The sequence below is a fragment of the Enhydra lutris genome, unplaced genomic scaffold (genome assembly GCF_002288905.1).
Source record: "Enhydra lutris kenyoni isolate GAN:26980312 unplaced genomic scaffold, ASM228890v2 scaffoldscaffold80, whole genome shotgun sequence".
In the NCBI taxonomy this organism is placed as follows: Eukaryota; Metazoa; Chordata; class Mammalia; order Carnivora; family Mustelidae; genus Enhydra; species Enhydra lutris.
The window spans coordinates 884,545-911,988 of record NW_019154164.1 but is presented as its reverse complement, the minus strand read 5'-3'; the positions used below and the strand labels follow the sequence as shown (position 1 = coordinate 911,988).

General features: G+C 37.7%; 1 protein-coding gene across 1 annotated transcript in view; it reads left to right on the top strand.

Moving 5' to 3' along the window:
- Positions 1-25,344, top strand: part of LOC111160970 (5-hydroxytryptamine receptor 2C) — a 301,641-nt gene extending 276,297 nt beyond the window's left edge. Inside the window, exon 6 of the mRNA XM_022524383.1 lies at positions 24,240-25,344. Coding sequence (XP_022380091.1) covers positions 24,240-25,066 — 827 coding nt within the window. The 3' untranslated portion in view covers positions 25,067-25,344. The remainder of the gene's footprint in view (positions 1-24,239) is intronic.
- Positions 25,345-27,444: the final 2,100 nt, after the last annotated feature.

Genomic DNA, 27,444 nt, shown 5'->3' with positions numbered 1-27,444 from the left:
TTCGTTAATCTGTTCTAATGTTCTTTTGGATTCTATTTCATTGATTTCTGCTCTGGTCTTTATTAGTTCTCTTCTTCTGCTGAGTCTAGGCTTTATTTGCTGTTCTCTCTCTAGCTCCTTTAGGTGTAGGGTAAGTTTGTGTATTTCAGACCTTCCTTGTTTCTTGAGAAAGGCTTGTATTACTACATAATTCCCCCTTAGAACTGCCTTTGCTGCATCCCAACAATTTTGAACAGCTGTGTTTTCATTTTCACTTGTTTCCATGAATTTTTTTTTAATTCTTCTTTAATTTCCTGGTTGACCCATTCATTGTACAGTAAGATGCTCTTTAACCTCTATGTTTTTGAGTTCTTTCCAATCTTTTTCTTGTGATTGAGTTCCAGTTTCAAAGCACTGTGGTTCAAAATATGCAGAGAATGATCCCAATCTTTTGGTACTGGTTAAGACCTCATTTGTGACCCAGGATGTGATCTATTCTGGAGAATGTTCCATGTGCACTAAAGAAAAGTGTGTATTCTGTAGCTTTGGGATAGACTGGTATGAATATATCTGTGAAATCCATCTGGTCCACTGTGTCATTCAAAGCCCTTATTTCCATGGTGATCTTTTACTTAGAACATACTATGAGCAACTCTATGCCAACAAATTAGACAATGTAGAAGAAATAGATGAATTCCTAGAGATGTGTAAACTACAAAAACTGAACCAGGAAGAAATAGAAAACCTAAACAGACCCATAGCCAGCAATGAAATTGAAGCAGTGATCAAAAATCTCCCAACAATAAGAGCCCAGAGCCAGATATCTCCCCAGTGGAATTCTACCAAACATTTAAAGAAGAATTAATACCTTTTCTTCTGAAACTGTTCCAAAAAATAGAAATGGAAGGAAAAGTTTCAAACGTATTTTATAAAGCCAGCATTACTTTGATCCTAAAACCTGACAAAGACCCCACCAAAAAGGAGAATTACAAACCAATATCCCTGATGAACATGGATGCAAAAATTCTCACCAAAATACTAGCCAATAGGACCCAACAGTTCCTTAAAAGGATTATTCACCACAACCAAGTGGGATTTATTCCTGGGCTGCAAGGGTGGTTCAACATCTGCAAATCAATGTGATACACTATATTAGTAAAAGAAAGGTCAAGAATCATGATACTCTCAATAGATTTCAGGAAAAGCATTTGACAAAGTACCGCATCCTTTCTTGATTAAAACCTCACAGCACAGGGATAGAGGGTACATATCTCAATGTCATAAAAAGCCATCTATGAAAAATCCACAGCGAATATCATTCTCAATGGGGAAAAACTGAAAGCTTTTCCCCTAAGGTCAGGAACATGGCAGGGATGTCCACTATCACCACTGCTGTTCAACAAAGTGCTAAAAGTCCTAGCCTCAACAATCAGACCACAAAAAGAAATAAAGTGCATCTGAATCAGCAAAGAAGTCAAACTCTCACTCTACAGATAATATGATACATTATGTGGAAAACCCAAAAGACTCTACCCCAAAACTGCTAGAACTCAAACAGGAATTCAGTAAAGTGTCAGGATATAAAATCAATGCATAGAAATCAGTTGCATTTCGATACACCAACAAGACAGAATAAAAAGAAATTAAGGAGTCAATCCCATTTACAACTGCACCAAAAATCATAAGATACCTAGAAATAAATCTAGCCAAAGAGGCAAAGGATCTGTACTCAGAACACTATAGAATACTCATGAAAGAAATTGAGGAAGAGGGGCGCCTGGGTGGCTCAGTGGGTTAAGCCGCTGCCTTCGGCTCAGGTCATGATCTCAGGGTCCTGGGATCGAGTCCCGCATCGGGCTCTCTGCTCAGCAGGGAGCCTGCTTCCCTCTCTCTCTCTCTCTCTCTCTGCCTGCCTCTCCATCTACTTGTGATCTCTCTCTGTCAAATAAATAAATAAAATCTTAAAAAAAAAAATAAAAAAAAAAAAAGAAATTGAGGAAGATACAAAGAAATGGAAAAATGTTCCATGCTTGTGGATTGGAAGAACAAATATTGTGAAAATGTCTATGATACCTAAAGCAATCTACACATTCAATGCAACCCTATCAAAATATCATCAACTTCTTGCACAAAGCTGGAACAAGTAATCCTAAAATTTGTCTGGAACCTGAAAACACCCTGAATAGCCAAGGGAACATTGAAAAAGAAAACCAAAGCTGGTGGAATCACAATTCCAGACTTCAAGCTCTATTACAAAGCTGTGATCATCAAGACAGTATGGTACTGGAACAAAAATAGATACATAGATCAATGGAACAGAATAGAGAGCCCAGAAATGGACCCTTAACTCTATGGCCAACTAATCTTTGATAAAGCAGGAAAGAATGTCTAATGGAAGAAAGTTTCTTCAACAAATGGTGTTGGGAAAATTGGACAGCTATATGCAGAAGAATGAAACTGGACCATTTCCTTATACCATACACAAAACTAGACTCAAAATGCATGAAAGACATAAATGTGAGACAGAAGTCTATCAAAATCCTTGAGGAGAACACAGGCTGCAACCTCTTCTATCTCAACTGCAGCAACTTCTTCATAGAAACATTGCAAAGACAAGGGAAACAAAGACAAAAATGAACTATTGGGACTTCATCAAGATAAAAAGCTTTTGCACAACAAAGGAAACAGTCAACAAAACCAAAAGACAACTGACAGAATGGGAATTTGAGAAACAAGACAGAGGATCATAGGGAAAAAAGAAACAAGACAAAACCAGAGAGGGAAACAAGCCTTGACTCTTATGTGTGTGTGTGGGGTGGGGGGCTGGCGTGAGCCTGGTGGTGGGTATTGTGGAGAGCATGTATTGCATGGAGCACTGGGTATGGTGCATAAACAATGAATTTTGGAACACTGAAAAATAATTAAATTAATTTTTTTTTTAAAAAAGAGACTCTTAATCTCAGGAAGCAAACAGAGTTGCTGGAGTAGAGAGAGGTGGGACAGATGGGGTGGCTGGGTAATGGACTGGGGAGGGTATGTGCTATGGTGAGTGCTGTGAATTGGGTGAGACTGAAGAATTACAGACCTGTACCCTTGAAACAAGTAATATGTTATATCTCAATAATAATAACAATAATAATAATAGTAAAGTTATATATGCATCTACCCTATCATTCCACTGTTTACATTTACCCACATAATATGTATGTCCATGCACACACAAAAAATTATGCACAAATTCTCAGAGCTACTTTATACATAATAATCCAATACTAGAAATAACCCAAATGTCCATCAACATGTGAAAATATTAGCAAAAGTTCTCACAAAAGTGTAATATTTACAACAAAAACTAGGGATACAACCAAAAATAAGGGTGATTTGGCAGCCATTATGATGACCAAAAGCAGCCAAATACATAAACCTAGATCCTATACAATTCCATCTATGTGAAGTTTGGAACAGCAAAGCTATTTTATATTGATAGATATCCAAATAGTCATTTTCTGAGCTCAAAGACACTGACTAGAAAGGGACATGAGAAAACTATCTGCAGTGTTGAAAATGTTCTATTATTTTTTAAAAATATTTTATTTGTTTATTTGACACACAGGGAGAGAGATCACAAGTAGGCAGAGACGCAGACAGAGAAGGGGAGAAGCAGGCTCCCCGCTGAGCAGAGAGCCCAATGCAAGGCTCCATCCCAGGACCCTGAGATCATGACCCAAGCTGAAGGCAGAGGCTTAACCCACTGAGCCACCCAGGTGCCCCAATGTTCTATTATTTTGATTGGGTGGTAATTGCACAGGTATATACATTTGTAAAACCTCATACAAATATATAATTGGAACCTATTTTTATAGGCCAGTAAACTATGCTCAATAGGTAAATTTCTTTTAAAAACCAACAGAGCATCAACAGCTTATGAGGCTCTGCAAAGTCAGCAAATATGCATGGATCTCAGAAAGGAAGGAGAGAGATTGGGAAAATTAAACATTTGAAATTATAAAACATATACATTCTCTCATTGTGTTTTTTAAAAGTTAAATAATAACTCAAAGAAAACTTATAACAATATGTTGTGGGGTTACACCATATTTAGAAATAAACTATATGGAAACAATTGCACATATGTCAGTGGGTATAAACAGACTTGTACTATTGTATGATTCTTAACATTATACATGAAGCAGATCATAAACCTGATCATAACTGATCATAGTAGCTCCTGATTTTTTAATGTCTGTAGGTTATGTAGTGATACCCTCTCTTTCATTCTTGATATTGGTAATTTGTGTTCTCTCTCTTCTTTCTGCCTGCTTTTTCTTGGTGTGTCTTGTTAGAGATTCATCAACTTTATTAAACTTTGCAAAGAATTAGCTTTGACTTTGCCAGTTTTCTCTTATTTTTGTTTTCTCTTTCATTGATTTTTGTTCTTGTCTTTATTATTTCTTTCCTTCTACATAGGATGTAATTTCTTTTTTGTAAAAAATTCTTATTGTGGAGACTGAGTTCACTGATTTTAACCCTTTCCTTTTTTTTCTAACGTAGACACTTATGGCTAAAATAGCCTCTGAACACTGTTTTTGCAATGTCCACAGATTTTATATGCTGTGTTTTCAACATATTTATCCAACTGTTTTACCACATTTCCTTATGATTTCTTTTTTGGTCCGTAAACAACTGAGATATTTAATTCTGACATTGTCAAAAAGGTATTATAGAACATTTCAGTTTTTGGAAATTACTAGGATGTAGCTTATGCTCCAATAGATCTGAATTTCCATCTGCTGTTTCAATCAATTCAAAACATTCCTTCAGCATTTCTTTTAGTGAAGATCTCCTGGCAATAAATTCTCCTAGCTTTATTTTGTCTGAAAATGTCTTAATCTTGCCCTCATAAAATTCTGGCTTGACAGGTTTGTTTTGTTTTTACTTTGTTCTATTTAAAGGCAGTTTTATTATCGTTTGCCTTCTATAGTATCTGATGTGAAGTCTTTGGACATTTCTATATTAATCCTCTCTGTGAAATGTGTTATTTTTCTCTTGCCTTTAGATTTATTATTTATATTGTTTAGAAGTAGTTTATAATATGCTTAGGATTTGTTTTCTTCAAATTTATTCCACTCAAGCCTTGTTGAGTTGCATATATCTATAGATTGATACTTTTTGCCAAATTTAGGGAATTTTTACCATTATCTCTTCAAATATTTTCCTGCCCCATTATTTTCCTCTTCTTCTGGGACTCTTATTACATGTGTGTTAGAGTGCTTTATATTGCTCCATAGGTCAATGAAAGTCTAAAGTTTTTAAAATATTTTGCTTTGTTTTTCCACTTTTTTTTTCAAGTTTTTATTTAGATTCCAGTTAGTTAACATACTGTAATATCAATTTCAGGAATAGAATTTGGTGATTCCTCACTTAGATACAACATTCAGTGCTCATCTTAAGTGCCTTTCTTAATCCCCATCACCTATTTAACCCTTCCCACTGCCTGTCTCTCTCAGTTTGTTCTCTGTAGTTAGTTAAGTGTCTGTTTCTTGGTTTGTCTCTCTCTTTTTTCCCCCATGTCTATCTGTTTCTTAAATTCCACATATGAATGAAATCATGTGGTATTTGTCTTCCTCTGACTGACTTAGTTCACTTAACATAATACTCACTGGCTCTGTACATATTCTTGCAAATAGCAAGATTCCGTTCTTTTGGGGGACTGAATAATATTCCATTGTGTATATATACCACTTCTTTATCCAGTTATCAGTTGATGGACATTTGGGCTTTTTCCATAATTTGGCTATTGCTGATAATGCTTCTATAAACATCGGGGAGAATGTATCCCTTCAAATCAGTGTTCGTGTATCCTTTGGGCAATTTCTGGATCATAGGGTAGTTCTACTTTTAACTTTTTGAGAAACCTCCATACTGGTTTTCAGAGTGATTGCACCAGTTTGCATTCCCACCAATAGTGCAAGAGGGTTCCACTTTCTCCTCATCCCCTCCAACACCTGTTGTTTTCTGTGTTGTTAATTTTAGCCATTCTGACTGGTGTGAGGTCATATCTCATTGTAGTTTTGATTTGTATTTCCCTGATGATCAATAATACTGAGCATCTTTTCATATGTAGGATGGTCATCTGGATGTCTTCTTTGGAAAAATGTCTATTCAAGTCTTCTGCCCATTTTTTAACTGGGTTGTTTTTTGGGGGGGTGTTCAGTTGTATTAGTTCTTTATAGATTTTGGATACTAACCTTTTATCAGAAATGTTTTGAGCAATTATCATCTCTCATTCTGTAGGTTGCCTTTCACTTTTGTTCATTGTTTTCTTCACCATACAGAAGCTTTTTATTTTGGTGAAATCCCAGTAGTTTATTTTTGTTTTTGCTTCCCTTGCCTTGGGAGATATATCTAGTAAGAAGTTGCTATGGCCAATGTTAAAGAGATTCCTGTTTCTGTTCTCCTCTGGGATTTTGATGGATTCCTGTGTCACATTGAGGTCTTTCATCCATTTTGAATTTATTTTTGTGTATGGTGTAAGAAAGTGGTCCAGTTTCATTCTTTTGCATGTTGCTGTCCAATTTTCCCAGTACCTTTTGTTGAAGAGACTATCTTTTTTTCTATTGGGTATTCTTTCCTTCTTTGCCAAAGATTAGTTGACCACAGAGTTGTGGGTCCATTTCTGGACTTTCTATTCTGTTCCATTGATCTGTGTGTCTATTCTTGTGCCAATACCATACTGTCTTGATGATCACAGCTTTGTAATAGAGCTAGAAGTCTGGAATTGTGATGCTACCAGCTTTGGTTTTCTTTTTGAACATTCCTTTGGCTTTTCAGAGTCTTTAGTGGTTCCATACAAATTTTAGGATTTTTCTATCTCTGTGAAAAATGTAGGAGGTATTTTGATAGGGGTTGCATTAAATGTGTAGGTTGCTTTGGGTAGTATAGACATGTTAACAATCTTCATTCTTCCAATCCATGAGCATGGAATGTCTTTGATTTCTTTGGATCATCTTCAATTTATTTCATCAATGTTTTATAGTTTTCAGAGTATAGATCTTTTACCTCTTTGGTTAGGTTCATCCCTAGGTATCTTATGATTTTTGGTGAAATTATAAATGAGATTGATTCCTTGATTTCTCTTTCTGCTACTTCATTATTGGTGTATACAAATGCAACAGATTTCTGTACATTGATTTTGTATCTTGCAAATGCACTAAAGTTGTGTATCAGTTCTAGCATTTCTTGGTGGAGTATTTCATGTTTTCTACATAGAATATTGTGTCATCTGCAAATAGTGAAAGTTTGACTTCTTCCTTGCTGATTTAGATGCCTTTTATTTTTGTTGTTGTTGTTGTCTGATTATTATGGCTAGGACTTCCAGTACTATGTTAAATAACAGTGGTGAGAGTGGACATCCCTGTCTTGTTCCTGACTGTAGAATAAAAGCTTTCAGTTTTTCCCTGTTGAGGATGATTTTAGCTATGGGTTTTTCATATATGGCTTTTATTATGTTAAGGATGTTCCCTCTATACGTAGTTTGTTGAGGGTTTTTCTCATGAATGAATGTTGCACCTTGTCAGATGTTTTTCTGCATTTATTGAGAGGATCACATGGCTCTTACCCTTTCTTTTATTAATGTGGTGTATGACATTGATTGATTTGTGAATATTGAATCACCTTAGCAGCCCAGGAATAAATCCCACTTGATCGTGGTGAATGATTCTTTTAATGTACTGTTGGATTCAATTTGCTAATATTTTGTTGAGAAACTTTACATCCATGTTCGTTAGGGATATTGGCCTGAGTTTCTCTTTTTTAGTGGGGTTTTTGTCTGGTTTTAGAATCAGGGTAATACTGTCTTCATAGAATACATATGGAAGTTGTCCTTCCATTTCTATTTTTTTTTAAGATTTTATTTATTTATTTTACAGAGATGACAAGTAGTCAGAGAGGCAGGTGGAGAGAGGGGGTGGGAAGCAGGCTCCCCGCCGAGCAGAGAGCCCGATGTGGGGCTCAATCCCAGGACCCTGAGATCACGACCTGAGCCGAAGGCAGAGACTTAACCACTGAACCACCCAGGTGCCCCCCATTTCTATTTTTTAGAATAGTTTGAGAAGAATAAGTTTTAACTTTTCTTAAATGTTTGGTAGAATTCCCTTGGGAAGCTCTCTGGCCTTGGATTTCTGTTGGGGGATTTTTTTTTTTTTTAAAGTTTTTTTTTTTTTTTTTCAGAGATCACAAGTAGGCAGAGAGGCAGGCAGAGAGAGAGAGGAAGGGAAGCAGGCTCCCCGCTGAGCAGAGAGCCTGATGTGGGGCTCAATCCCAGGACCCTGGGATCATGACCTGAGCTGAAGGCAGAGGCTTTAACCCACTGAGCCACCCAGGTGCCCTGTTGGGAGATATTTTTATTACTAAAATAATTTCTTTGCTGGTTATCAGTCTGTTCAGTTTTTTTATTTCTTCTCTTTCAATTTTGGTAGTTTATGTGTTTCTAAGAATTCATGCATTTCTTCTAGATTGTCCAATTTGTTGGCGTATAGTTCTTCATAATATTGTCTTATAATTGTATTTCCATGGTGTTGGTTGTAATCTCTTCTCCCTTATTTGTGATTTTATTTATTTGGGTCTTTTCTCTTTCATTTTGATAAGCCGGGCTAGGGGCTTATCAATTTTATTAATATTCTCAAAGAACTAGCTCCTGGTTTCCTTGATCTGTTCTACTGTTTTTAATTTTTATATCATTTATTTTTGTTCTAATCTTTATTATTTCCCCTCTTCTGCTAGGTTAGGCTTCATTTGTTGTTCTTTTACTAGCTCCTTTAGGTGTAAAGTTAGGTTGTTTATTTGGTTTTTCTTACTTCTAGAGGTAGGTCTGTACTGTTATATACTTCCCTCTTTTTTTTTTTTTTTTAAGATTTTATTTATTTGGGGCGCCTGGGTGGCTTAGTTGGTTAAGCAAGTGCCTTCAGCTCAGGTCATGATCCCGGAGTCCCAGGATCGAGTCCCACATTGGGCTCCCTGCTTGGCGGAGAGTCTGCTTCTCCCTCTGACCTCTCCCCTCTCATGCTCTCTTTCGTTCTCTCTCTCAATCTCTCTTTCAAATAAATAAATAATTTTTAAAAAAAAAGAAAAAATAGATTTTATTTATTTATTTGACACAGAAAGAGAGATCACAAGTAGGCAGAGAGGCAGGCAGACAGAGAGGGGAAAGCAGGCTCCCTGCTGAGCAGAGAGTCTGATGCGGGGCTTGATCCCAGGACCCTGGGAACATGACCTGAGCTGAAGTCAGAGGCTTAACCCATTGAGTCACCCAGGCACCCCTATATACATCCCTCTTATGACAGCTTTTGCTGCATCCCAAAGGTTTTGGACTATCATGTTTTCATTTTCATTTGTTTCCATGTACCTTTTTATTATTATTATTTCTTTGATTTCCTAGTTGAGCCATTCATTCTTTAGTAGCATATTGCTTAACCTCCATGTATTTGTGGTCTTTCCAATTTTTTTTTTCTTGTGATTGACTTCAAGTTTCATAGCATGCAGAAAAGATGCATGCTGTGATCTGAATCTATTTGTATTTGTTGAGGGCTGATTTGTGACCCAGTGTGGGATCTGTTCTGGAGAATGTTCTATGTGCACAGAAGAATGTATATTCTAGGGCTTTAGGATGAAATGTTCTGGATATATCTGTTAAGTCTATCTGGTCTGGGGTGCCTGGGTGTCTCAGTAGCTTAAGTCTCTGTCTTCAGCTCAGGGTCCTGGGATCGAGCCCCACATCAGACTCTCTGACTCTCAGACACTCTGCTCAGCAGGGAGCCTGCTTTTCCCTTTCTGCCTGCCTCTCTGCCTAGTTGTGATCTCTCTTTTTACCAAATAAATAAATAAAGTCTTTTTTTTTTAAAGTTTATCTGGTCTAGTGTGTCACTCAAAGCCATTTTTCCTTGTTAATTTTCTGTTTAGATGATGTGTCCACTTTTGTAAGTGGCGTGTTAAAGTCCCCTACTATTATTGTACTATTATCAATGAGTTTCTTTATGTTGGTTATTAATTGATTTATATATTTGGGTGTTCCCAAGTTGGGGGCATAAATATTTACAATTGTTAGATCTTCTTGTGGGATAGACACCTTAATTATGATATAATGTCCTTCTTCACCTCTAGTTAAAGTCTTTGTTTTAAACATCTATTTTGTCTGATGTAAGTATTGCTAATCTTTCTTTTGACTTCCATTGGAATGATTAATGTTTCTCCAGCCCCTCACTTTCAATCTGTAGATGTCCTTAGGTCTAAAATGAGTCTTTTGGAAGCAGTATATCAATGGTTCTTTCTTTAAATTTAATCCATTCTGACCCTGTATGTCTTTTGATTGGAGCATTTAGTCCATTTACATTCAGAGTGATTATTGATAAATATGCATTTAGTGCCATTTTATTGTTTGTTTTGTGGTTGTTTCTGGAGATTTTCTCTTTTCTTTTCTAATCTTTGTCACTTTTGTTCCTTCTTTCCTTCTCAAAGAGTCCTCTTTAATATTTTTTGCTGGGGTACCTGGGTGGCTCAGTCAGTTGAACATCCAACTCTTGGTTTCAGCTCAGGTCATGATCCCAGGGTCATGAGATCTTGGGATCAAGCCTGTGTCAGGCTTTGTGCTTAGCAGAGTATCTGCTGGAGATTCAATCTCTCTCTCTCTCTCTCTCTCTCTCTCTCTGCTTTTCTCTTCCCCCTGCACTCTTGTGCTCTCTCTCAAATAAATAAGTCTTTAAAAACAAATCTTTCTTGCAGGCCTGGTTTAGTGATCACAAACTCTTTTAGTTTTTGTCTGGGAAAATCTTTAGCTCTCTTATTCTGAATTATAGCTTTGCTGGATAGAGTATTCTTGACTATAGATTTTTCCCATTCAGCACGTTGAATATATCATGCCACTCCCTTCAGGCTTGTCAAGATTTGTGGAGCTTCTTTCAAAAACTTCTTACAAATTTTTGTGGAGATCTGCAGCTAGCCTTATGGGTATTCTCTGGTAAGTTAAGGACTTCCTTTGTCTTGCTGCTTTTAAGTTTTTCCTTTATCACTATGTTTTGCAAATTCAACTGCAATATGTCTTGGTGTTGGCTTGCTTTTGTTGATTTTGCTGGGAGTTCAACATGCCTCCTGGACTTGGATGACTGTTTCCCTCTCCAGATTAGGAAAGTTTTCAGCTATTATTTCCTCAAATAAACCTTATACTCCCTTTCCTCTCTCTTCCTCTTGGATTCCTATTATACAAATGTTGTTACATTTGATGGAGTCACTGAGTTCCCTAAGTCTATTCTCGTGATCCATAATTCTCCTTTCTCTCTTTTGTTCAGCTTCATTATTTTCCGTTATTCTATTTCTATACCACTTATTCGTTCCTCTGATTCTTCCACCTTGTGGTCATTACATTCTGGCAGTTTCAAATCTTGGTTATTTTTAATTCTGTATTTTTAATTCTTACTCTTTTTTAACTCCTTGTCTCTGTGTTAAGAGTCTCCCTGAGGTCATACATGCTTCTCTTAAGCCCACCCAGTATCCTTATGATTGTTGCTGTAAATTCTCAAGCAAGCATATTACTTATATCTGTTTCAATTAGCTCTCTGGCAGCGAACTTTTCTTGTTCTTTCTTTTGGGATGAATTCCTCTCTTGGTATTTTGGCTAAGTCTCTGTCTTCTTTTGTGTGTTAGCAAAGCCTGTTTTGTTTCTTGCTCCTGAAAGTAATGGCTTTGTGAAGAAAAGGTCAAATGGTGTCCATGTCCTGGGGCTTCAGAGAGTGTCTCTGGTATGTGCTGCATGTACTCTGCTGCCATGTTTGGGAAGCTCTTTCCCTCAGGTCAGTTGTCTTCAGAGGCTGTCCTTGCTTACAGTGGTCAGTACTGGACCTAGGCCAGAGCATGGCAAGTTTCAAGTAGGCATGCTCTGGTCTGCTTGTTACATGAGACCTGATGTTACTTCCTGTAGAAATAAAGCCTTGCAGAACTGTATGATCAGAAAATTAGGTGGGTGCGGGAGTTTATGCTGGTCTTCTGGGAAAGAGGACTGCTGTGCTGGTCTGTAGGCATTCTTGTCTGAGAAAAACAGTACCAGCAGAGCACAGGGGGGACAGAACTTGGTGTAAGCAGATTAAGTATCCAGTGTTGGCACTGTGCTGTTTACTGAAGCTGGTTTATACTGAGAGGCAAAGAAGGAAAATAGCACCAGCCTGCTCCTTTGTCTCTAGAGAGGGCTCTCATGCTTGCTGTTCTCAGGAAAGTGCTCCCAGAAGAGCAAACAATTTCCCCTCATGCCTCCTAAGCATTTTCAGACGGTTGTTTTCAAGCAGTCTGTCTCCAAGTTGCTTGCCTGCCTGGAGCAGTGCAGTGCCCCTTGGGCTCTATCCCAGCCAAGTCTGCTGACTTTTAGAACTCCAAACTTTAGGGATATGCTGTGGTGGGGACCTGCACTGGTTTCCTGGGGGAGGATCCTATTGTGCTGAGATAAATGCAGGTTTGACCAAGAAGGGTGGTCATGCCAGGGTGTATGGGCATGGGAATTGGAGCAAGCTAGCTAAACAGCCAGTGTCTGGGTTAGCTGCCCTTAGCAGGTGTCTCTGCACCTATGCTGAGAGGCAGGTGAGGGAAACAGTGCCCACTGACTCCTTTATTCCCAGAGAGGCATCTCTGTGAATGCCAGCTCACACAGATATGCTCCAAAAAGAGCCAACGGTCTCTCTCCATGTCCCACAGGTGATCCTCAGATCGTGCCATCTGCCCCAGTGTTGCTCACCTACCTTCTTTCCAGGAGTAGGGCAGCACCCTCCAGGCTCTATCTTGGCAAAGCCTGCTGACCTCTAAAATTCCACTCCTTGAGCCCTGCTGGTTGCAAAAACTCTGGAAAATTAGCCCATCTCTTTTTCCCAGCCGGTGGCTTTGAAGAATTGCTCTCCTTGTGGTGATCCCTGTTTGCTCCTTCTCTCCTTAGCTCTCACCTTTCTCCACGACCACCACTCCCTCCCTTCCACAGCACGTGTGATCTGTTTCTCCTCCAAACCACGTCTCTGTACTTCTTACCTTCCTCCATGTTGTCTCTTCTCTCCCTCTAGTTGTGCAGTTTGTTCTGTCAGTCCTCACATCAATTTCTTGAGTATTCAGAATAATCCGATAGTTATCTAGCTGTGTCTGAGGGATGAGGCAAGCCTAGGGTCCTCCGACTATGCCCCCATCTTCCTTCACTCCCTCAGCCTCTTCCAATTAATTTTTGCAAGTGTCTTTAGGTTTGTAATTCCCTTTTTCTGTCATCGCCAATCATCTGTAAAACATGTCCAGTTTAGTTTTCATTCATATATTTTACCTCATAGTTCCAAAGCTTCCATTCCATTCTTTCTTATAATTTACATTTCTCTGCCAAGAGCCAGCATCTTTTCATTCATTGGGACCATATTTGGCTTTAAGTCCTTCAACATCTTTATTTTGTAATAGTTGCTGCAAATTCTTTTCTGATAATTCCAATGGTAGGTGGTACAGGAAATCTGTTTTCATTGATTGCTTTTTTATGATTATTATCATAACTTCCTATTTCTTCATATCCAACTTTTATTTTATGATGGGCACTATAGATATTACAAAAAGTTCAGGAGGTGTTGTTTTCTTTTTTTTTTTTTTTTTGGTGTTGTTTTCTTTTAAAGAGTATTCAATTTCAGGCTGGCATGCTGTGAATTTCCTTCTGTTTTTCTTGACTCTATTCAGGTTTGGTTTTAAGTTTTACTATGGTGCATCTTTTAGGGACATGATCCTTACCACTAAGTATATACTTTCTTTTGTTTCAGCTGAATCCTCAAGATGTTAATGATGGAAAATGTGGTCTCTTCATTCTGGTAGGGCCAGATTCTAACTTTTAGAACTGTTTAACCTCTAGTATATTTGTCCTATTCTTGTCCTCATCACTGCCACTCACTTCTAGGCCTTATGGAATCTCACTACATAACCTAGCTCTCAACCATGTACCTGGAGTTTCTGCTTACAAATACTTCTTGGTCTCTCCTTCTGCATAGTTCTCTCTTCTCTTATACTTTGCTCAGGAAATTCCAGGTGTTTGGGGAGTCCTGAATGCTGACCTCTGTTTCCTTAGTTCAGCAGGACAGACAATCCCCGCTTGGGCTTTCCTTCCCTGTGCCACAGTCAAGAAATTGTCTCCAGACAGAGAAGGAAAGGGTGAATATAGCACTATCTCATTTGTTTCCCTTATCTTAAAAAGCACAGTCCTACACAAATCATTTCCAAATGCTTGAAATATATATATATTTCATATACTTTTTATCACATATTATCATATATTTATATGTATCATATATATCATATATTATCATATATTTATATATACGTGTGTGTGTGTGTGTGTGTGTGTGTGTGTGTGTGTGTATGTATATGTATGGTTTTTTTTCTGTTTAGTTTCATAGCTGTTTTTGGCAGGATGGCAACTCTGGTACCAAGAACTCTATCATGGCGGAAACATGAGTCCAATTTTTTAAAATCTTTTGTTTAAATTGTGCTTCAGTTTAAATGATATGTATTGACCTCCTTGAAGTTCATTGATCATTTTTTCTACTATTAATCCCATCTGATGTGTTTTCTTAATTTTAAATAATGAATTTTTTTTAGTTGCAGGATTTCCTCTTTTCTTTAGTTTCCACATCTATCCTGAAATTTTCAAGTCTACCAATACATTTCTATATTTTCTGGTAAATTATTAAGAAATTTATCCCAGTTAAAGCCTTTGTTAATTTCAATATATGGATCATGTGTGGGTCTGTTTCTATTTACTTATTTTCCTCTTTATTATGGGTCACTTTTTTTGTTTCTTTGTATATCTAGTAATTTTATAAATATATTTTTATAGAAGCATTGTTTTTTGTTTCTTATGGTGGGTTCTGGGATTTAAAAGCTCTTGTTTCCAGTTCTTAGGATTCCCTTAGTCCTAAGAAACTAGCTCATTTGTTTGTTTTCCCAAGGTATGCTCTGAGTATAAATGAATGGCCAAGGTATTTACTAAGCTTTTCTAATGGTGTGATGCAAACTCCCAACTTTGTTTTCTCTGCCATAGACAACTGTGAAATCTCTATTAAATACTTTCATCCCTTCAAATATTGCTTGTTCCATGGGTTCCTTACAAATCTCACACATAAAGGATTCAGGTGTAAAGAAAGAAATGGAGGGAACTTTCTACAGATATTTTAAAACCCCTCCTCCGGTGGCTTGTCCTTTCACTGACTGCCCTCTTCAAATCCTAGCTATTCTCTCAGATCTTAATGCTATTCTCTTACTCTGCAGCTCAGTTACACTGTAACTTCTCTTTTTATATATTTAAAAAAGACTTATTTATTTATTTATTTTAGAGAGAGAGAGAGCACATGAGTGGGAGGGGCAAAGAGAGAGAATGTTAAGCAGCATGAGCTCCCAGCATGGAGCTCAACACAGGGCCCAATTTCATCACCCCCCCCCCCCCAGATCATGACCCTGAGATCACAACCACTTCAGCCAAAACCAAGAGTCAGGTACTCAACTGACTGTTGAGCAGCCCCTCAATGAACAGCCCCTAGACTGTAACTTTCTCCTCTGAAGTGTAACCTCCCTGCTGGAGAACGCCCTCAGGGGAGGAGACATATAAATTTGGAACTCAAGCAACTGATTCCCTCATTCAATGGCTGAGTCTCCTATATTTTCTACATTTTTTTTGCTCACCCGTATGTACCTTCAAATGTTGGGTTTTTAAAATTTTGTTCGCAATTTATGGTTGTTATTAGCAGGAGTATAGGCCTTCTATAAGCTACTCCACCATTATTAGAAAATGATAGTCTTTTTTTTCCCACTTTTAATAGTTGTTAGTAGCAAGATGTTAAGTCTAATTTTGATACCAACTACTGCATCATGACTGTAGCTGGAAATTTCTAAAGTCTGATGTTGAAAAAAATTAACATCTTTATTTTAACTAACCCATAACCGAAATTTGGGATTTACTCCAATTACAAATGTAGGCAATGAAACACAATAGTAATTTGCAGTGTCTGTATTATTATCACCAAGAAGAATCACAGACAATGAAAAATCACATTCAGTTCTGGCATATATTTTGACATATGATAAACCTTGGTGACTATTTCAAAATTTGAGTAGCTATTAGATCCACCACTAGAACTTGATATTTGATGTGTTAATAAAAAAAACACATATATTACAGTTCTTAAAATTTGTCTTTAATGTTTGATAGCAAAATGTCAAAATAATTTTGGGTGGGGTTTTTTTTTTTGCTTTTTTTTTTTTTTTTTTTTTTTTGCAATTCCCTGTGTTGTTTAATCCATTCAAAAACATTATTCTGACAGGAGGTCTATACTTACAAAAAGGTTTAGAAGCCTTGCCCTACATTGTTTTCTGATCCTTCTTCTTTCCACAAAAGTTCTTAAAAGATCATGACCTTGTAATTTCTCCTTATAAGAAAGATCCTGTCCCTAGCTCACACCTAGCTCCTGAGTTCCAAACACCTATATTCACGCAGAATTTCATATTGGTCCTCAACAAGCACTTCTAACAACACAATCCAGAGTCCATTACCTTTCCTGCCACAATCTTGCTCCTTCTTCTATGTTCCTATGCTTCATGGCAACCCCATCTACCAAAGGACACAAGTAAGAAACCTTATTGACTCTTCCTTCTCTCTCACATGCCATATCCAATCACTCACCATGTCTTATAAATGAAACTTCCTAAATATCTCAAAAGTTGGTTTATTTCCCTTAATCCTTTCTACTTTTCACTTTATTTAGACTCTTCTTTCCCTTGCATAATAATATCTTTCTTACCTGTTACAAAAGAACTGAGGCGACCTTCTACCAAGTCTTTACTTTCTGCCTGGGGACCCAGCTGTCCATTTATTCTCAGGTTCTCAGAGCCTTGTTCCTTGCCCATTCTCTCTCTTTCTCTCTCTTTCTCTTTTTTTTTCCTGAACCTCCAAACTCTCTTCTGAATATTTTCCCAGTAACATATAAGAGTGTTCAACTGTCTGATTTTATTTTTTAAAAAAGCTTACTATCTACATTCACCTATCTGCATTCACTCTCATTTCTCATTGCTTTACAGAATTAACAAATATCCACTTCAATCATTTTGTGCAATTCTGCTCTTTTGCCATCTACCAGTTCTCATTTCTATTTTCATGGAGGCTTTGATAATTTCTACCACCCATTCATACTACCATCTCTTCTAATAGAAAGTAACAGCCATTCTTTATTCCTAGTGTAATTCTTTCAATTGTTTCTGACTTTGCCTCCTCAGGGACCTTATTCCATCATCTGTTACCTTTCTTTTTTGCATTTTTAAGTTCTCGCATTCTACTAGCTTTCACCCTTAACGTGTAAGCACATTATTGATCTTAATTAATCTTGAATATAATCTTAAATATAGTCTTAGTTTTCTCAAACATTATTAGTTTGTGAATAATGCAGGAAGGAGAAATGATTTCCCATCTACTTTCTGAGGTCTTAACTTAGACCTCCAGTAATAGATGACAGATTAACAAGTGAAAAACAGACATTTAATAATATGTAGATACTTCCTGTACACAAGGGATACACCCCCCCCCCAAAAAAAAAGCTGAGTAACTTCTTCAGGTGGTGCAAGCCACCACCTTAAATATCATCTTCAGCTAACAACAAAGATGTTGGTTGGGAGGAGACCAGTTAAAGGAGATTACTAGGAAAAGCACAATAAACAAGGGTAAGGTTTGTTATGCAGATTTAACTGGGTGTCTTCTCCATTAATAAACCTGTCTCCTTTCCTGATTTCGTCATCCTTCTCCTCCTCGTACAGATAGGAAAATGCTGTCTGTACCGGGAAATAGATTTCCTTTATGAATGCAAATTTCTCTTACAAAAGGGTAACTCCTACTTTGTTTTCAGAGCTTTCCCTGTGTTTGCAATTTCTCAATATAGCCAACTCAAAATAATCTTTATGCCAAAGAGGCATATTTTGGGGTGGCATATTCTACTACTTCTCAGTAGTAATATGGTCATATTTCAGCACTACCTCCAATTTCACTTTTTCATGCCCTCAGCTGTGCTGTCGTTAAATACTAAGACCTTCCCCACCCACCTCTTCACAGATTCTCTTCCAAGTGTATCTTACAAATCCTGAACATTCATCTTGTTAGCTCGTGGACTGTCTTCCCTTGCTTTCCTTGTTTATAGTCTTCCTCTTTTAGTTCTACTTTCTTCAGTTATTTAAGTTCTTCCTCTTACCCCTACTATTGAAATCTCTATCCCTTCTTCACACATGCCTATGTCCCTACTCTTCTTAAACCTACAAACCCCTTGAAGTTCGAAGTTGACTCTGAACCTGACTCTGAATTTCTTAACATTCTCACTGCACAAACATCATACTGATATATTTGCCAAAGCATGCGCAATGCTTCTCTCCACAACTCTGCCACACTTTATCACCTGAGAAGGAAGGCAACACAGTTTGCATTGTTTCATGTTCTATGTTCTTCTCCGAACATAGTTCCTTTATCCTCTGCTATCGACTCCCATATGCAAGAGATTCACTTATTGCTCCATGAGGCTAGGAACCATGCACGTGTTTGACATTGTGTGGTCCTCCTAGGTGTCTTCGAAAAAAATTTTTTTCCATGAAAAACAACTCATAAAAATAGATACCTTTGAGATTGCCCTTCAGTTTTAGTAAGGTGTTGTATTACTAAAGATAGCCCTGCAGTTTAGAGGAACATTTGCATTTTGATGTTGGCCAATTTGTTCTAGGAAATTTATTCTATAATCTCTCTCTCCTCCTTTGTATCACCATTTATTATTCATTTCCTGGCAATCTGTTTCCTGTCTTCACTACTCCACTCTAATTGTTCTCTCTATAATCACCAGTGAACTCCTCATTTTCAAAGACAGAGGAAATGTTTTTAATCTAGACCTCTCTGTGGCATTTGACACTATTGAGGATGCCTTCAGAACGTTCCATCCTGTTACCTGTTTTGACATAATTCTTCATTCACACTGAATTACTATCATGCCGCTGATATCCATTTTGCAAATTTTGATGCAAAAAAAAAAAATTGCTGCTGATAATTTTTTTTACCAGAAGAGATCAAAAGAAGTTTTTCAGAACAGGTTCTCACGTGTACTGGCAATGACAACTATATAGGGCCTGGGGGTTGGCCAACAGTGATTGTAAGAGACTTCCATTCATAAGACGCACCATGTTTTCAAAGATGTTGAAATCTGAAAGAAATGTGCATCTAAGGATCCTTGGCATATGTTATTATCATCGGAGAGTTTGAAGAGAATTGATCTGTGTTGCCTGAATTCGAGGCTTTAAGAAACAATGTGAACATCTTTATATATTTTCTGGATTTACTTGCCTGACTTGAAGTAAATAACCTTACCAGGCTATTTTATGGCTTTTACAAGGCTGGAATGAGATAATGCATGTAAAGTATGTGATGCAGATAAAGTAGCAGAGTCAGGGAGTACTCAATGAATGATAGGAAGAGGAGTAGCAGCAGTAGCAGTAGTGGTCATAGTCATAATAGTAGTCGAAATCATAGTAGTCATAGTAGTAGTAGTACTAGTAACTCATGATATTTTCAATAAAGACTTAAATGATAACTGTTCGTGATTTCAACATTTCTAAAGTGCTAAGACCCTATATGTTTATTGAACATATTTTTGTTTCTGAGTTTAAGTAATCTTAATAAATAATAATCACTTTTCGGGGTTATTTGAGAACTAAATGAGATAATGCATGCAAAATGACTGCTTATTGGTTGAAGTGGTACTTGATATTTTCAGCAGAACATGAATTATAATTTATCTTTGTTGCTTCTAAAATTCTAAGGAAGACTGATAAAGATTCAATGAAGTTAATTTCAGAAACTTTAAGTGCTTCTAGTTAATAATTCCTTCTTTCGATATTTTGTCTGGATTGAGTAAGATAATTTATGAAACTACATAATAATCATAAAATACTTGACTCGGTGTATGACAAATAAGAAGCACTCAGTAAAAAGTAGTTATCATTACTTCAATTATGATTTATACCTGGTATTTTCTATGGTAGTTCATTTTTGCACTTTCTCCTTGGGCAACTCAAAGGTTTTAAAAGTATCAAAGAATGTTCCAAATATACCTATTAAAATTACTTGATTTTTCTGAAGTTAACTTCACCAAATACCATGTGACTTTCAGAATTTTTATAAGAATGAATAAGATAGTGCATGTAGTATGTTGCTATTATTGATGTTGCTTTATATTTACCTGACATAATAATATTACCAGAATTTCTTCTACTTGTTGACAAATTTAAAATACTGATAAAGACTTTGCTCATTTGCTGAACTTAATGCTCTAATGTTGAAATAACTTTGCCTATTAACATAGAAGAGCAGTTCTCAAACGCAATGGTATCAGGACTCCTTCATAATTTTCAAAATGACTGAAGACCCCAAAAAGCTTCTGTGTATGTGGATTATACATATTGATATTTGCTGTATTTGAAATTAAAACTGAGAAATGTTTTAACTATTTATGAATCATTTCATTTTAAGTAAAACGAACCCACTTAATGTTAAGAGAACATTTTTATGAAAACCGTATTTTACAATTTTGAAAATCTCTTCAATGTTTAGTTTTATGGAAATGCAGTTGAATTCTCCTATCTGCATCTGCTTTCAACTTGTGATTTGTTGTTTCAGTTAAAGTTTATGAGGAAAATGCAGTTTTAAAGACAAATAGTTGGAAAAAGGAAATCTAGCAAACCCTCTAAAAGAGCCTCAGCAGCCCCCCAGGGTCCTTGAACTACACTTTGAGAACCGCTGACATATACCTTTAATTTTCTAAAGTACTAAATAAGATAATCCATGCAATATATATCGTTATTAATGCTGCTTCATTTGTTGCTATTATTTATAATTTCCAGATAGTGTAAAAAAATCTTGAGTTTCTTCTTGTTTTGTTGACTGCATTCATGGTTTCTTTAAAAAAAAAAAAAAAAGAAAGAAAGAAAGAAAAGGAAAATTAATAACGGCATAAATTTGGTAAAGGGGTTAAGCTACTTGACTAAAATCTGTATTACATAGTCTTTAACCAAATTGAGATAATACAGTTTACATCTATAATGTCAGTGATACACATGGCTCAGTGCCTGGAACATAAGACAGACTCAGTAAAAGGCAGCTTTGGAATCATTCTTTACTCAATGTACATAAAACTATACAAATAGGTGTGATGGATAAAATTGAACTCACATATCTAATAACATCTTCAGCACATCCAGAGTCAGTCTTTTGTTATCCTTTGACACAGGCCTACTTTCAGGCCCCAGAGTCCCTTAGGAAAATGGGTAAATCTTTTAACAGAAACAAGCCGATCCCACTGCAAAGCTGGGCTCTACTCTTCTGATCGGTGTGTAAGGCCTTCAGAAACTTCAGGTAGCTCTAGAACATTGTGCAGCATTTCCTGTAGGGAACAGAATCTCCACTCTAGCACTTGTTTTCTGAGTGTAGGCTTGCCTGTACTTATCAGGATTCCTCCAAAAAAGAATGCAATTTCCCCAGACCAAGTCTTTAGTTCCCACATGGCTAGGGGTTGGGAGAGGGGGGTAGTTTGGAAGGGAATGTTCCTATACCCAAATGTTCCCACACCCCTCTCTGGTCTTGCTATAGGATCCTGAGGAAAGTATGAGTTTTTCTACCAGCTCTTTGGCAAAAAATGGCCTTCTTTCCTACAATTGTATCGAAGTGGTGAGTGTTTCTACGCATAACTCCAAGTCTGTTGCTCTAAAGTAATCACTTCCAAGGTCAGCAGTGGACAGTAAGTCCTGGAGAACTTTATGATCTGAGATCTAATAGTGATTTCATTGCCTGCTTCAGAAAGGACCTCTAGGTCTTCTTTTTCTCTTTTAAAATATTTTTCTTTGTCTCTTTTCTTCTTCTTTTTCACTTTTAAAATATGATTAAACTTTTGTTATGGAGGCTTTCAAAGATGACAAATGTAGGTACAATTACATAATAAAAACCCATGTATGTACCATCCAGCTCTAAGTTTTACCAGTTTATGTACTGTCTTGTTTCATTCCTACTTCTATCTACTTCTCCTTCGCATATTATTTTGAAATAAACTCCAGACACCATAATACTTCATAAATATTTCATCATGTATATATAAAATATGTATCACGTATACATATATATCATGTATATATAAAATATAACATATATTTTTTCTACATAACCATAAAATCAACATCTTTCTTAAAAATTAATCAATGGTAATTATTTAATATCAGCAAAAAGCCAGTCATTATTCAGAATTTCCAGCTGTGTCATGAAAATTGTTCAAAGTTGGTTGGCATCGAGATTATAAGAAGAGCCACATATTGTAATTGCTTAATAGGTATTTTAAGTCTCTCTTAACTTGGAGGTACTCATTCTAATTTTTTTCTCTTGTAAATTATGTTTTGAAGAAGCCATTCCCTCCTTTCTTAATTCCCTACTCACTTCCTTAATTCTGGAAAACTTCCTGCAGCCTAACCCTTCACTAAAACATTTCACTGAAGATAAGTCAATACTGACTTCCTTCAGGCAAGCCTGATACACACTCTTTCTAAAGACTCCCTTATACTTATGACTTTTGGGATGAAGGTTCTAATGTTAGAACAAGCTGGCAGCCTTCTTAACTGACTTTTTAAAACTTAAGAAATGTAGGGACAGCTGGGTGGCTCAGTCGGTTAAACATCTGCCTTTGGCTCAGGTCATGATCCCAGGGTCCTGGGATGGAGCCCCTCATCAGGCTCCCTGCTTAGTGGGGAGCCTGCTTCTCCCTCTCTTTTGGTTGCTCCCCCTGCTTGTTCTCTCTCTCTCTCTCTCTCTCTCTCACTCTCGCTCTCTGTCAAATAAAATCTTCAAATTAAAAAAAAAGGATTTTCACTTTCAGATTCGTCACAGTTCTCCATGTGTTCCCTAAAGCCAGCAGCAATCTCTGAGCTCTGAGTGTGCACTTCTGTCTCTGCTCACAGCTCATAGTGAATACCCGCCAACCCAGGATTCCTAATAATAATCTCTGATAGATTCCTAAAAGTACAATCAGACTTTACCCAGGCTCCAACTTCCTGGGGACACAGGGAGAATAAATTAACTTTACATTTGAATTTTACTTGTAAGTTATCCTATGGATGTGGGATCTCTTCAAGATCTTCCAGAGCGATTTCTGAAAATTTCCACGTTTCTCACTTAGAGTGAGGCACAAGATCTCCTTCTGCTCCCACCTCCTCATTGCTATTTTCCGCCAGTGAGCTTATTTATTAATGGAGGTGCACGCCTCCAAGAACGACCTCTTGGTATTCTTAAAAAAAAAAAAAAAAAACGAGACAAAAATGCTTGAAATTCCACACACAAATGGGGATACTGCATCTCTCCCAGCTCTTTATTTTACTCTGTCTCTTGCCCTTAAAATGAGGTTGCTTATGCCCAGTGACTCAGGAAAGACTCTTGCTAAAAAGAGAGTTCTGTCAGTTTCTGCCTAGAGATGATCATTTCTGTACAGTGCTCAGATCTATTCCCTGCAGCAGGGCTGAGGGCCCCGCTGTCCTCTCCATCTCTAGTAACCAGAACTCTGGCTCCAGAGGACTCACACATAAAATTTCCTCCTCTTAACCTCTTTCCTCAGGAAAGGAAAGCGTGGAAAGGGACTCTCAGCTAAAAACTCATCTCAAACTCAGCCCAGCCGACCCTTATAAGGCATGGTTCCTCATCTAGGTGGTGCACACATCATTTTTATTGCATGTGGAAGACGATAGGCTAAAAAAAAAAAAAAGAACCAGTGAATTTATTAATGCCATTGAGTCTCGCTGTAATGTATTCATTCATTCAACAATTATTTATTGAGCGCTCCGTGTGAGCCAGGACAGTTCCAGGAACCGGAAATGAAACAAAGCACACGCAATCCACTCTTACACATGAGCAATGATGGGAATTCCTCGCCTTCTACAGAACTTGGGGGAGAAGGTATTCCTAGCCTAAAAGAAATGGTCATTCTCTGAGGTCACACTGCAACTCTTTCCTGTGACTATCAGTTTATGCCATGAATAGCTTTCAACAAATGCCAGTTCTGAATTTTCTTCGGTAAAATACAGTTGAATGTATGCCACTGCACAAACCTGTTCAGTCCTTCAGCTGTGCTGTAACTATATCCTACCTTTTGTTGTCGTTGTCGTCCCTTTAGGTGTGTCAGTTCCTATCCCAGTGATCGGACTGAGAGATGAAGAAAAAGTGTTCGTCAACAACACCACCTGCGTGCTGAACGACCCGAATTTCGTTCTCATTGGGTCCTTCGTCGCGTTCTTCATCCCGTTGACGATCATGGTGATTACGTACTGCCTGACGATCCACGTTCTTCGCCGGCAAGCTCTGATGTTACTGCACGGCCACATCGAGGAACCGCCTGGAATAAACTGGAACTTTCTGAAGTGGTGCAGGAGGAACGCCGCGGAGGAAGAGAACCCGGCCAACCCTCACCAGGACGCGAACCCATGCCGAAGGAAGAAGAAAGAGCGACGCCCCAGGGGCACCATGCAAGCCATCAACAACGAACGGAAAGCGTCCAAAGTCCTCGGCATTGTTTTCTTTGTGTTTCTGGTTATGTGGTGCCCGTTTTTCATTACCAATATTCTGTCGGTTCTGTGCGGGAAGGCCTGTAACCAAAAGCTCATGGAAAAGCTTCTGAATGTGTTTGTTTGGATTGGCTACGTCTGTTCAGGAATTAACCCTCTGGTGTACACGCTTTTCAACAAAATTTACCGAAGGGCTTTCTCTAACTATCTGCGCTGCAATTATAAGGCAGAAAAGAAACCTCCGGTGAGACAGATGCCCAGAGTGGCTGCGACTGCTTTGTCAGGGAGAGAGCTTAACGTTAACCTTTACCGGCATACCAACGAACCCGCGCTTAAGAAAGCTAATGACAGTGAGCCCGGTATAGAGATGCAAGTGGAGAATTTGGAGCTACCGGTTAACCCCTCCAGCGTGGTTAGCGAAAGGATCAGCAGTGTGTAATGAGCAGGGCGCAAGCAGCACAGTCTTTCCCTACGGCAAAGCTACAGATGGAGGGAAAGGTCTTAGCATTCTTCTGTCGGTCATAACTAATGTAAATATCGTTGTCTGATAAAAAGTGTTTTGTATATAGCTTTGCAACCCTGTACTTTACAATCATGCACACAACCGTGAGATTTAGGGTTCTATATTTACTGTTTATAATAGATTGAGAATAACTTATTTTGATTATTTAATGCATAAAATGTTGATGTTTCTGCTATCCCTCCCTTCCTATTTCCTTCCCTCCTTCTCCCTCTTTCTTTCGTTCTCTCTCTCTTTCTCTCTCTCTTTTTTGGGGGGGCATGAGATGTTGATGTTGATCTCAGGTGGCATTTGCAGGAGACCAGAATGATGCACGTGGTTATTTCAACCACACCAAAATTAACGAACTCAGTGGACTTTTTCCGGGTTGACAGTAAATATACACTTTAAATTCTTGCTCTGCTCATCCACACACATAAACTCAGTAAGATAGGTTCTGCCTTGTGATACCTTACCACATGCATTGGTGAGTCAAAGGTAGAACTTAGCCTCGTTGTCACATATAGGGGCAAAATTTGACATTGTCCGGATGTCGTGTTGGTATTTTACTACAATGTCCGTCCCCATAGTGGTATTTTAACATAGCAGCTGGTTAACCAGAACTACAGAAGTGGAAGGATGATACGAGATATATACACCAATAGCTTTTCACTTCTTAAGGACAATGTTCAAATTCTGATTATCACGACAAGCAAACTGGAATTAGTGTTTTCATTCTGGTCCTTAGTAAATACCTAATTCTGTGATTAAACTGGGGAACAAGATCCCAGAGTTATTTCCCAATCCAGGATTCAACATCAATTGGGTTTTGATCTCAGGATCCTGGAAATTCGTGTGCTACACACAAAGTGAAATTAGCATTTTGAGCCTTATTAAAATATTTTCATAATTATGGTACCTCTATCTATAGGACCCAATTTCGCAGTCCATTTTTGAGTAAAACTTGCGCTGGAAGCATAGATGATCAAAACCTTGGAAGTTTTACTTGATTAAGGACTACAGAATTAGGCCCTTAGAATGTGGAAAAAAAAAAAAGTAAGTAAAAACAAGCTTGTACTGAACTCTGGGAAAAAAACAGAAATACAGAGTTTCCATTTGGATTTTAAACAAAATTTATCTCATTTTCAGATCCTTCCAAACTCTCTAGTGCAGGAAAAGGCTGCAGCTAATTTGTGAAAGTGGCAAGCTCTTCATTGCACTGCAATTATGTACCAGAAGTTTAAAATCTTTGTTAAAATAATAGTGTTGTGTCACAATAAGTGTTGGCCATTGTTTCATTCGTGGGCCTGCTGCTCTAAGAATTCAGTACCATTTAACTAGTTTGTTAACCACGAAAGGTTTTCAAGCATCGCTAAAGTCAGACCATGAAGTCTATGCTGTGTGCCGAGTATCCAAGTGTTTCCACTATTTCCATGTGTGTCCATTTCACACAACTGTGGATCAATTTCTGAAGAATTCATGATGCTATCTCTTATGCCTGACAGTTACTTACACACCTTAGTGTGTGCTTCTCAAAATCTCGACATCCGTGAAGGCAGAATCTGAATTTCAGAGAACCCCTGGTCTATGTTCTCAACACACAGCATAGATAAATCCAACAGTCTGCCACAGGGGCAGTGGGAGAGCTGCTGTATTTGAGGAAACTCATACAGTCTCTGTTTGATTAGCAACACTGCCAAATGTCCGTCAATTGCTTGAGCATGCCCCAATACACCATGAAAGTAAAGTCTACCTGCCTGTTAGCTCTGTTGAATTGCATGTTAAAACAATTATAGGAAATTGAATGAGATGATCTAATTCTTACTGAAACGAAGACGTCTGAAGACACACAGCATGCATTGAGCATGAGTTCTGCCCATACGGATGGAGTCCTGCATGTATGCCATGTATGTTGCATGAATCCATCGATTTGTATTAACGTAAGGCAGAGTAGATGATACAAAAAGGACTGGAGGAAATCCTTCAGCAGTCCTTGAGATGACTACGCATTCAGATCTGAAGTATTGTGAGTATTAGAGAAAATTGGAAACATCTGATTTCTTTTCTTAACTATCAGGGCAAGCTCATAGCACATGTTTTACAAAGAAATAAAATATAAACCACAGATTTTGAAAAGCACTAGCAATAAGTTGAATGATAATAGCTTATAGCACATTTGTTAATAATTCTTATGTCATCAAGTAGTAGTACTTAATAGTACCCAACACAGTAATTATTCTCAAATCGTGTGCTATTCGTAAGTTCTGTGCAGTTTGGTATGAAACAAATATACTCATTTGGATATAAACCTTACAGTT